The sequence below is a fragment of the Misgurnus anguillicaudatus genome, chromosome 3, assembly GCF_027580225.2.
Source record: "Misgurnus anguillicaudatus chromosome 3, ASM2758022v2, whole genome shotgun sequence".
Classification (NCBI taxonomy): Eukaryota; Metazoa; Chordata; class Actinopteri; order Cypriniformes; family Cobitidae; genus Misgurnus; species Misgurnus anguillicaudatus.
Window position 1 is genome coordinate 33,354,412 of NC_073339.2, and position 12,133 is coordinate 33,366,544.

At 38.9% G+C, this 12,133-nt stretch overlaps 1 protein-coding gene across 1 annotated transcript in view; it reads right to left on the reverse strand.

Moving 5' to 3' along the window:
- Positions 1-12,133, reverse strand: part of ptprdb (protein tyrosine phosphatase receptor type Db) — a 131,194-nt gene that overhangs the window by 37,990 nt on the left and 81,071 nt on the right. The window contains exons 12-20 of the mRNA XM_055205561.2: positions 10,994-11,263; positions 9,976-10,557; positions 9,715-9,857; positions 9,482-9,623; positions 7,232-7,534; positions 6,850-7,043; positions 4,480-4,503; positions 4,250-4,367; positions 1,163-1,816 (exon numbers count right to left, since the gene is read on the reverse strand). Of these exons, the coding sequence (XP_055061536.2) occupies positions 1,163-1,816; positions 4,250-4,367; positions 4,480-4,503; positions 6,850-7,043; positions 7,232-7,534; positions 9,482-9,623; positions 9,715-9,857; positions 9,976-10,557; positions 10,994-11,263 (2,430 nt within the window). The remainder of the gene's footprint in view (positions 1-1,162; positions 1,817-4,249; positions 4,368-4,479; positions 4,504-6,849; positions 7,044-7,231; positions 7,535-9,481; positions 9,624-9,714; positions 9,858-9,975; positions 10,558-10,993; positions 11,264-12,133) is intronic.

Sequence of the window (12,133 nt, forward strand, 5' to 3'; positions counted from 1 at the left end):
CTGCTCTTCCGAGGGGAGCAAATTCAAAATATGTGTTCAAAATGTTGTGTGTTGCCCGTGTTTTCAAAATATGTGTTTGTTGCGTCATGTGAGCCATGTGCATCATGTGTTTTGTCAAAATAAGTGCCTGCTGCACACGCGTCAAAACCGTTTATGATAAAAGAGACGCTCACGTTCACAAAATACACGCAAGACACTCCCTTAACACTAAACTCTGATTACGCATGAGATTATGCGAGTATCTGGCAATCGCAAGCATCTCTTTTATCATAAACCATTTAGACGCGTCTGCAGGAGGCACTTATTTTGACAAGACACGTGATGCACACAGGTTAACTCGACGCGCAGAACACATATTTTGAAACGACGAACTACAAACATGACGGGCTACATACATATGTAGCCAACATGCAATGTTGTGACGAACTTCGCTAAATAAGTATTCTTTTCCCTCAAAGAAAGAAGTCACCGGCCGCTACTGAAAAATATACCTTGATATCTTTAATATTGACTGAGTAAGGTAAGATTGAAATCAATGCAAATCAATGAATACATTCAAACTATGATGCTCCTCAAAGTACTTAATAATCAGTAAAATTTTACTACACTTTAAAAAGTTAAAAGTTGGATTAAAAATGTAAGGTACATTTTTTTAAATTCACTTAAATAAATTTTTTTTTAAGTGTTACCAAGTGAAGTAATCTTTAAAATTAATCCAACTTTCACTTTTTACAGTGTATAATGCAAAGCTTATTAATCAAATGATTCAATGTTGTTGCTTTTTGTCAATTAAAGTTCAATTCAATTTATACAGACCATTTGAAATGCTTGGAAGACCGCCAGATTGAAAGGCACTGCTTTAAATGCTATACAGTGGCAAAGTAGGAAAGATGCCAGTCACGGTTTATCTTCCCTTTGTGACAGCTCACCTTCAACACAGCTGTCTTTTTGGAGAAAGTTTGAGAGCTCCATGTTTGTCACGACCCAATTACAGAAAGAATCTCACCTTTTATATATAGCGGACATTACCGAGCAAGGAATTCAGACCAACATACAGTAGACAGACATAAAAACGATGAGACATAAACAGAGAACTTCAAGAATATGGTGGTTTGTTTGGGAGTGAAAAATCTTTGTATGCCATGATATGCATGTGTCCTACCTTCCTGTGTTGGTTGTGTTTTGAGGGTTATTGGGAGACTATAGGGCCCAGGGCCATGTTTGCTTAGCACACACACTCTCACAACATACTCAGTATTTGCCCTTAGGCCGGTGAGAACGACTGTGGGCTCGGTAACGTCCGACTCCATTGCAATGTCTGTGCCATTACTGTATGTGACAGCAAACCACACGCGGTAACCTCGGATTTGCACGCCGGTTCTTGGTGGCTCCCATCTCAGGATTGCGGATGAGGAATTAATGCTTCCTGCTGTTAAAAGACCCAAAGACGGAATGGTTTCCGGAATGCTCACGTTTAGACCCTCGGTCGTCCCTGCGACTGTAACCGCATCCTCCGTGGTCGTTTCCACCACGTTTGGTATTAAAAGTGTGACCTGAGCGCTAGCACCGCAGCCCCACGCGCTGCGGGCCGCGAGCCGAAACACGTATACCAGCCCGGGGCTCAGAAATTGGATGGTTTGTGTGCGCTTCTCAGCTTCCAGCTCCAGCACCATCAAGGCATCTGAGGTGGGGTCAGCCGGGCCATATGACAGCCTGTAACCCAGCACGGGGGAGAAACCCGCAGGGGGAGGCAACCAATTCAGGTGGACAGTGCCGTCCTCTGATGGTACAACTGTCAGCAAGGGCAACCCTGGCACTATGAAGCAGAATAAAGTACTATAATACCGTAGTGATCAGTACTGAATTAAAAATGCTGTATTTATTATTGAAGACTTAATTGCTCTGTTCCAAAATCTAGTATCCAGCCTATGGTCCAGTAGCACAATTAAAATAGCATTATACATGTTAGCAATCTTTAGGGCAGGTCACTTATAGGGACATTCCACTTTTTTGACAATATGCTAATTTTCCAGCTCCCCTAGAGTTAAACATTTGATTCTTACCGTTTTGGAATCCATTCAGCTGATCTCCGGGTCTGGCGCTAGCACTTTTAGCATTGCTTAGCACAATCCATTGAATCTGATTAGACCATTAGCATCGCGCTAAAAAATAACGAAAGAGTTTCAATATTTTTCCTATTTAAAACTTGAATCTTCTGTAGTTACATTGTGCACTAAGACCGACGAAAAATTTAAAGTTGTGATTTTCTAGGTCGATATGGCTAGGAACTCTACTCTCAAACTGACGTAATAATCAGTGACTTTGCTGATGTAACATGGCTGCAGCAGGTGTAGTGATATTATGCACTGCCTGAAAATAGTCCCCTTGGTTACTTTTAATAGCAGGGGACTATTTTCGGGCAGTGGGTAATATCACTACGCCTGCTGCAACCATGTTACAGCAGGAAAGTCCTTGATTATTTTCAAAAAAAAGTGGAATGTCCCTTTAAAGCTCCTAATATGTACCATTTAGGTACAGATGTAGATATTTGGTACCAATATGTACCGTTGAGGTACTAATTTGCACTCTTTGGTACCAGTGTGTACTTCAAAGGTACTAATTTGATCTCTTTAGGTGCAACAGTGTACTTTTTGCCCCAGGACCACTTTGACCAAGTTTAAAATGTTAATTCTGATTATCTATTAACATTTTTTATGCAACAGTTCTTTGCTACAAATTTTTCCTTTATCATTCTCAGCTAAATGCTAATTCTAAATTTTTGGGAGTATATTTGAAGAGTTTGGTTCCAAAATGCAATAAACGCCATTTAAAAAAAGAAGTTACCGCTATAATCAGTATTGTACACTGCAAAAAATAATTTATTTTTGTCTTGTTTTCAGTAAAATATCAAAAAATTCTTGCTTTTTCTTGATGAGCAAAACGACCCAAAAAATAAGTCTAGTTTTTAGACCAAAAATATCATATTTAAGTGATTTTGTGCATAAAACAAGCAAAAAAATCTGCCAATGGGGTAACCAAATTTTTCTAGAATTTTTCTTGAATTTAGTTTTTAAGAAAATTTTTCAAGATTTTTTGCTTACCCCATTGGAAGATTTTTTTGCTTGTTTTATGCACAAAATCCCTTAAATGTGATATTCCTGGTCCAAAAACTAGACCAATCCTCTTGGGTCGCCCTGCTCATCAAGAAAAAGCATCTTAATTTATGAATATTCTAGATATTTTTAATGAAAACAAGACAAAAATACTAAGAAAATGTTTTCTTGAAAATCAGGTCAGTATTAAAAAGTCAATTCTACATTTGATGCAAAATCCGATAAACGCCAGTCCTCCTTCTCTGCAGAATGCAATAAATCCATTTAACCAATCACAGCGCACCGTTCCACGCAATGTAAACAATAATGGCACGCATTGAATACACATGGAATCAACAAACATACAAAAACAAAATAGTAATTTTGATGCCATTGATAAACCTGTGGTAAAAAATAAATAAAAAAATAAAAAAATAAATAAAAACCTGTGGTGGTTTTCTGTGGCGGGCAAGAAACCTAAGCCATCAAAATCTAATAATTTACGTGAGAGGCACTCGGGCGAAGGAAAAAAGTCGTCTGTTGCTTATTCTCACACGACAGCATCAAGCTTCTGGCCATTAATGTTTTGTTTTTTAATCAGTGTATACCACTAGTCAACTAAATGAATATAACATGGCAAAGATTAATGCAAATTTATTTATTGATTCAATAGATTTATAGCATTTTAAAAAAGCTTTTTTTCATGGATTTATTGCATTTTGCGGAAAAAATTATCTGTTTTTATAATAAATCTTTAAAAATCAAATTATTATTTTTATATAATTATTTAATTTTTTTATGTTATTACAACCTAAAGATGCTATATGAAAGTTTGTTACAGAAAATTGTGGTTTTCATCTTGTCATTTTTACCCAAATTAATGGTTTTCATGTTGTCATTTTTACCCAAATTAGTCAAAATGGATTTATTGCGTTTTGGAACCAAACTCTTATTTTGCAGCATCTCAAATTGATCACCTACGCGGTTTTACAATAGTTCGGTGGCCTTCCCACTAGGTTTTGGAGCAGACTCAGTATGTTGGGTTATTATAGCTAGTGAATTGCTGCTTTTTGAAAAACTAAACCTTGAGTTAAGGACAACAAAATATGCATTCTAGTGCATAACCGTGTTTATTTGATTTGGGTGTGTGTACACACATGAGGGTTTAGTTCTGATGAGAGTGGGTTTGCTGCGTGCCCCGTCGCCTTTTGAAGTAAATGCAGCCACAGTAACAGAATATTCTGTGTTAGGCCACAAATCAGACAAAAGCAGCTCCTAAACGAACACACAGATGGTTTGAAACATGCCATAAATGCAAAACGATCTGTAAAATATTTGCATAATTCTTATAAATGGACAGTGAAATTCTGAGTCATGATATACTCACATATTGTTTTGAATCATTCTGTGGCTGCCATATATCCACAAAAACAAGACATAAATAGAGTCTAAATTAATGGGAGTGCGAAGACGTAATGTGATTATTCACAAAAACACAATGAATAATGATCTGCTGAGAGTAATTAGTGCGAAAGTTTCATAGAAGCGATTCTGAAAGCGTTATCGCTGGTTCTGTTTTAGTAGAGAGTTAATAAGCAGACAATGATTTTATCTGACGATTAAAGAGGAATTAGAGTCCATTTAAATACCATTAGTCAAGGTAAAAACCCTGATCAGTGAAAAAAACAAACAACTCAGCCAGATCAAGCGATAGCCTGGGATATTCATTGTTTTGAGGTGAACCTCTGAAATTAAGAGACAAAATCTGTTTTCAGTGTTTGTTTAAAGGGAAGATATCATGAAAATCTGACTTTTTCCATGTTTACTGCTATAATTGAGTCCCCAGTGCTTCTATCAATCTAGAAAATGTGAAAAAGATCAACCCCGGTAACTTAGTTTTGGTAAACCATTCTCTGCAAGCATGTGAATAAATAGGTCATTAAATTTGGCTCCCCTTTTGATGTCAGAAGGGGATAAGACCGCCCCTTAATCTGCACTATTCAATTACAACACTGCCATTTAGTAGAGATCAGCTCATTTGCATTTTAAAGGACACCCAAAAATGGCACTAGAACTCCACATACATAATCTGGGGACACAAAAAATGTATTTGACATCTTAAAAAAGTCTTGTGAAATGTCCCCTTTAAGTTAAATAAACATACATAAAGTGAAAGTTGGATCTACTTAAAAAAATACTTTAATTGGTAACGGCAAAAATTAACCTTTTATAATAACCTAAAGCCAAATAACCGAATTTTCTCACTTTAGGTGAAAAAACTGTCATTCAACATCATCTGCCTCCATAAAAATGTTTAAGTGAAAATTTCAGGAGCATCCCAAATGACTAAAAATAAAAAGCTACACATTTACAATGAGCTCCATTATCCAGTACACCCTAATTCAATACCAATTCATAAAATCAAATTTGTACGTAACAATAGTACAATCTGCTTTTGTGCCAGTGGCAGTTAGGTTTTGGGGTGGGGCTTCATTATCGCTATATGTTTTGTACCGAGCCCCTAAGGTGACATTGTAGTAAAAAATCTAAAGTTTAGTTTTCATGTGCTCACGTGAAACCTTCATGTGCAGATTTTTTTTTAAAGTTTAGTTTCGCACACACGTGAAACTATTGCACGTGCACCTGAAACTATCGCACGCGCACGTGATACTAAAAAAATACTTCACGTGAAAATAACGATCGTGAAAGTTTCACGTGCGCACGCAAAACTAAACGTGGTAGTTTCACGTGCGCAATCGAAAGTTTCACGTGAACTAACTAAACTTTATTTAATTTTTGCTCCATTTCCCCTTAGGGGCTCCGTAGTTTTGGTACGATTTACGGCTTATGACTTAATACGAATTAGCCACCATGTAAAATACTTACGAGATAAGCATTTGTATTTTATGAAGTTTTTTCCAAGTTACTAATAACTGTCACTTTAAAGAGGACATTTCACAAGACTTTTTTAAGATGTAAAATAAATCTTTGGTGTCCCCAGAGTGCATATGTGAAGTTTTAGCTCAAAATACAATATAGATAATTTATTATAGCATGTTAAAAGTGCCACTTTGTAGGTGTGAGCAAAAATGTGCCGTTTTTGGGTGAAACGTTTAAAATGCAAATGAGCTGATCTCTGCACTAAATGGCAGTGCCGTGGTTGGATAGTACAGATTAAGGGGCGGAATTATTCTAATAAGATCCCCTTATGACATCACAAAGTGACCCAAAAGTCAAAGATCTAATTTTTCACATGCTTACAGAGAATGGTTTACCAAAACTACGTTACTGGGTTGATCTTTTTCACATTTTCTAAGTTGATAGAAGCACTGGTGACCCAATTATAGCACTAAAACGTGTAAAAAGTCAGATTTTAATGCCAAATCTTCTTTTTAGGCTGCTAAAATGTAATTTTGTGTTTTGAATAAAGTATTTACATGCACATTCTTAGATTTTAATGCGACCAATAACAGTGATGTTCAAGTGGATGCTCGTGAAGCCCATTTACCATGTAAACCCATTCAAGCCAATTTGCGGACTGCTGCTATTATTACAAGAAGGCAATATCCCACTGATAGGATAATCATAAAAGTGTCCAAACACTGTTTACTGTTTTGTGACTTTTCCCTGCATGCCCCTAACAATATGCAAATGTTTGAACACCTAAGTCTCAAAAGATTATTAAATGGGAAACATTTCAATTCGACAGAGACAATGCCGCACTTGGAAACAAGATATATGTCATCAGGTCCTCTACCTGGGAGTCTCTCAACAGGAGTTCCTTAATTCTGGGAGAGCCCGTTCTATCCCCTGCAGCTCGTCTGACGTACGTCACCTGGTAGCCACGGATCACTCCATGCTGTCGCTCAGCAACTGGAGGTTTCCATGACACTCTGGCAGAGGTGGCATTTAAGACCACCACATCCACACCCCGCGGTGGTGCACTGGGCACTGATGGGGCATTTAAGGACAAATGACATGTGATTACATCTCTTTAGTTCACAAAAGAAGGAAAGTGGGTGAGTAGAAGACATTTGATGCCGGGGAACAGATCATTTATCTTGATATGTCACTTTGGTGGGAGAATGAAGGAGAGGCTTAGCTTCAGGTCAAGAGGTTGGGTAAAGATGTTGACATACCGTCATCCTCTGTTCGGACCAATATTGGCAGGCTCTCTGGCCCTTGACGGGCCTCTGTGTGAGCAGCAACAGTCACAGAGTACAGGGACCCTTTCCTCAGTCCCTCTATCCGGTACCGGAAACAGTTTGATGGGATATCCGAGATCCTTTGTACGGGGTCTTTCTCCCTTTCGACAGCCACGTAGCGGATGGAGTATCCTGTTATGACTCTATTTTCATCGGTAAGGGGTGGAGCCCAACTTAGCAACAGACTTGTGGAGGAGGGGCTCATGCATGTAATTTTCTGGGGAGGGGGGACGGAGTCTGATTGGGTTTAATTGTGAGTTTCGAGACATCAGTGGTAATTTTGGTGTTTTATGGATGGCAATGTGTGGAAAGACAAAAAGACAAAAAAGGAACATAAAATGACAAAAAACAGACTTGTGTTTTACAGACAAGTAAAATAAAGATTAGGAAAAATATTTAACATAAAATTGGATTGTGGTAAAAGAGAGAACTGAAATTAAACACATTCAACATTAAACTTACCTGTTTAACCCCCATATTTCGAGATCCTTCCAGTCAATGTCTTACATTCTTACCTGCTTGTTTGCACTTAAAGGGATAGTTCGGACAAAAATGACATCAAACCCATGGTTTACTCACACAAAGGTCTGATTTAAACAAAGGTCTTCTGCGTGGTTAGAAATATCCATAATTAAAACTTTATAAACGAAAATAACTAGCCTCCGGTCAAAAAAAAAGTCTAATAACGCAATATGAACAGACAACAGCAGGGCACTAATACCATCACTTATATGTTATATGTAAAAAAAACGAGGAAGAAGAGTCGGCCTACTAGCCGTGATTGGTCCACGGATTCCCGGAATTTGCGAGCCTGAACATCCACAGCCTGGTCATGATGAGGGACAGATAGAGTTAACTTTACACCAGCAAGAGGTCCTGTAAGTGCCAGTAGTAGCAGGACACGTGACATTATAATATAATATACACGATATAAAATAAATAAAACGTGCGTGAAAATTAAAGTAATGCGCAACTAAGAGGGAGATGTGGTGTGTGTGTGTGTGCGTGTGTGTGTGAGAGAGAGAGAGAGAGGCGCGGGCGCGATTGAACAGTGGAAACGTAAAAACAATACATAGGTTACGCCGTCATTTTGTTCATTTGGGACATCATTCAAACTCCAAAGTGTTTGCTTATATTTGTGTACAGTCGCAATAAAACTGTCATCTAACCAAAATCACACGCATGCACACACACACACACACACACACACACACACACACACACACACACACACACACACACACACATTCTGGTTTCCATGTTTTGTGGGGACATTCCATAGACGTAATGCATTTTATACTGTACAAACTGTATATTCTATTCCCCTTACCTATAAGCTTGTTTCCTCATGGGGACATCAAAATGTCCCCACAAGGTCACAAAAACACTGGTATTCCTATCTTTGTGGGGACAATTGGTCCTCCGTAAACTGCGTACACTCTCATCTTGAATGCGGACAAGACTAAGATGGCGGTGCTACCGGAACCTAGTTGTTTTCGTGTTTAAGGTTTTCAATGTGGATGTTAATGCAACAAAACGGCACGGAGTACCCTCAGAGGGCCTTTGTTTGTCGTCGTGGAGCCGTTTGGATTTCTTTGGGGAAGGAGCTGGACCCCGTAACTTTACTGTTTAGCAGCTGGAAGATATAAGACATTTTCTAAAATAACTGAAAATGTGTTGGACATATGCATCTCGGACGGCTTCGGGGTGAATAAATCATGGGTTTAATATAATTTTTGACCGAACTATCCCTTTAACATATAACACAATCAAAATCTATACATCTGTTAGTCCTGCGTTGGACCTCGAAACCTGCTGGTCTCAAACCAGCCACAGTTAACATCAGATAGCAAACCTACCGTCAGCCAAAACCATAGAGTTACTTCTATTATAATCGGGTAAGCTGTTTACACCAGAAACACCAAATATCACAGAGTGATGCGATAACTTAATTTTTTTCTGAATTACAGTCCGGTTTCTGCAAAATATCATCATTATTATTTAAGAAAAAACGTCATCCAACGTATTAGATGGTCTGAGGGTAACTAAATAAACAGCAAATTTTCCTGAATCATCCCTTTAATATAATTTCTATCAATTATATATATTTTGTTATTTGTTAAACATATTTTCAACATAGTTACCAATTCTCGTAGATAGTCAATTGTTCTGAACAGTACATACATGTCTGTGGAGTCTGAACGGTGATTTCACTGGTGAATGCCCCCAGGCCGTGTTTACTGCGAGCTGCTAGCTGGAATATGTAGGTGGAAAACGGCTTCAAGTTCTTCATCAGATAACTAGAAGTGGGATCAAATGGTATTTTCTGGAGGAGAGATACAGAAAAGTTTATACCACCGACCCAATAACCAGGCGATACAAAACGTAGACCCGTGTAAATGTGTGCCTGTGTGTACCTGCTCTGGCTGGTCTCCAAGCCTGTATATAAGCTCATAGCCCATAATGGCATCTGTGCCACTGTGTGCTGGAGGGATCCATGACAGAAGAACGCTGGTCTCTGATTTCACCTCTGCCTTCAGTTCGGTGGGCTGGGATGGTACTAAAAAGCCAGAGAGGCAGAAAAATGATACTTTGAGAATGTGAAACAAAACAGAAACAAAATAAGTTGCAAAAACAACGAAATTTAAATAATGATCCCAACAAGCCATGCCGCACACCTCCTGTCTTGGCAATAATATGCAGGTCGCTGGAGAGAGGTCCATCCCCCACTGCGGTAAAGGCGAGCACTCGGATATAATAGGTTTTGTTAGGCGTCAAATCCCGTACGTTCATAAAATTTGCTCCGCGGACCATTTCCTTCTCCCATTGGCTCACCGGCAGCGATGGATCCGACGTGTAATAAACCCTGTAACCAACCACCTGACCATTGGCTTCTTCTGGCTCCTCCCACTGCACCATCGCCGTGGAACCGCTCAGCATGCGACCTCTAACGCGACGCGGAGGGGAACTCGGCGCTTGCTCGGCCGTACGAGCTTCCACCGTCTGACTCGGAGGGCCGCGGCCAATCGAATTAACCGCCACCACCCGGAAATGGTAGTGCGAGTAAGGGCTGAGTCCACCCACACTGTAGCGGGTTGTCGCTATGGCATCGATTTCCTTAAAAGTGTCTGTGGAGGAGGTGGGCCGATACTGAATGATGTAATAGGAAACAGGAAGTGGATTTCCACTGTCCCACATCAGAGTAATGCTGGTGGCAGATCGCTCCATTATAACAGGAGCTCCTGGTGGATTGGGAAGGGCTAAAAGAGAGAATGGAAAAATGAATGAATTTTCCGTTGTTTGTAGCATCTCATCTGCGCTTTGATTGAAAAGCACTATTAAACTCCATCAAAGTTTTCACAGTTATTAAGCAGACAGTCTACTACTACTTTAAGACAGTAGTTGACTAAAAGTTCAACAAAATGATTAATATCTGCAAAAAATATGACATCGGCAAGAAAAAAATTGATCGCCAGCTGCCTACTGTATGTAGGCAGTAGACAGCAGGGGAGCTTGCTAGGATTTGAAATAGAGCCAAACATATCAGTCATCAGCCATGCTTCTTCCAAGATATCGGCAACATCCATTGAATAAACATTCGTCGCCCACTGAGTCCACAGTAAGAGCGTTGTCATCTTTATGAAATATTTTTGGCTGTAAGACCTTTTAAAGATCTGAAATATCACCTCAGCCTACCTTTAACTGTGATCTGGGCAATGGTTTCTATAACTCCGAGAGTAGACATGGCCACACACGTATAGTTGGCAGACTGACGTACGTCAGTGAGTTCTAAAACATTCCTTCCAATAGGCATGTCATCTTCTGGTGTCAAATCCTCGGCTCCCAGCATCCATTTAACATATGGCATAGGAACGCCCACAGCCTGACAGGAGATATTCACGCTTCCTCCCGGCATGATCTCATAATCCATTGGCGGTACTGAGAAGCGAGGTGGGATGCGACGCACTGCGGGAATGAAAAAGCGTTTATTAACTCATGCTAAAGACGTTATTAATGCAACAGGGAGCACTGCTTCTAATAATAAAGTGCTGTAGATGCTATTCGCTGCATGTTAACAATCTGGTCACAAATATTGAAAATACTAGAGATTAAAGGTGGGGTGCATGATTTTTGAAAAACACTTTGGAAAAGGGAGTCGGGCTGAGTATCAAAACACACTTGTAGCCAATCAGCAGTAAGAGGCGTGTCTACTAACTGACATCGTTGCGTGGGTTGCGTATGTGTGGGGCGGGTCTAGATTCTATTGGGGTAGGGGTGTGTTTCTTTAGGTGATTTCAAATATCAACATTGGCTTTCAAAGATCATGCACCTCACCTTTAACTAACAAATAATGAAAATCATTATTATTTCTTTCTTTTGTTGCTCAGCACTTTAGTAAACCTTGCAGTTCTGTTCAAAGCGCTCTATAAATAAATTTGCACATTTGAATGTACTAAAATGTGGTGTAATTTTACAGCATACTATAGCAGTAGTATTTACAGTAAATACACTGTAAAAATTCATTGTTGCGTTTAAATTTTTAAGTTTCATTTATTTGACGTACAATTCATTTTAACTCTTTCCCTGCCATTGACAAATTATCTCGTCAATTAAGAGAAAAAATGTGCATACATTTTTTTTATGTTAATCTGCAATACCGCGATTATCCACTTACCCAATTTAGGAAAAAAACTGAACGCAAAACGTTATTTACTAATTTTAAACTCTGTGAATGTTTTGATAATCATTCTGTATATGATCTCTAACAAAATTCTTTTACAAAAATGCTATTATTTTATATTAATGCAATTAATATTTTTAAAGAAAAATACCCAT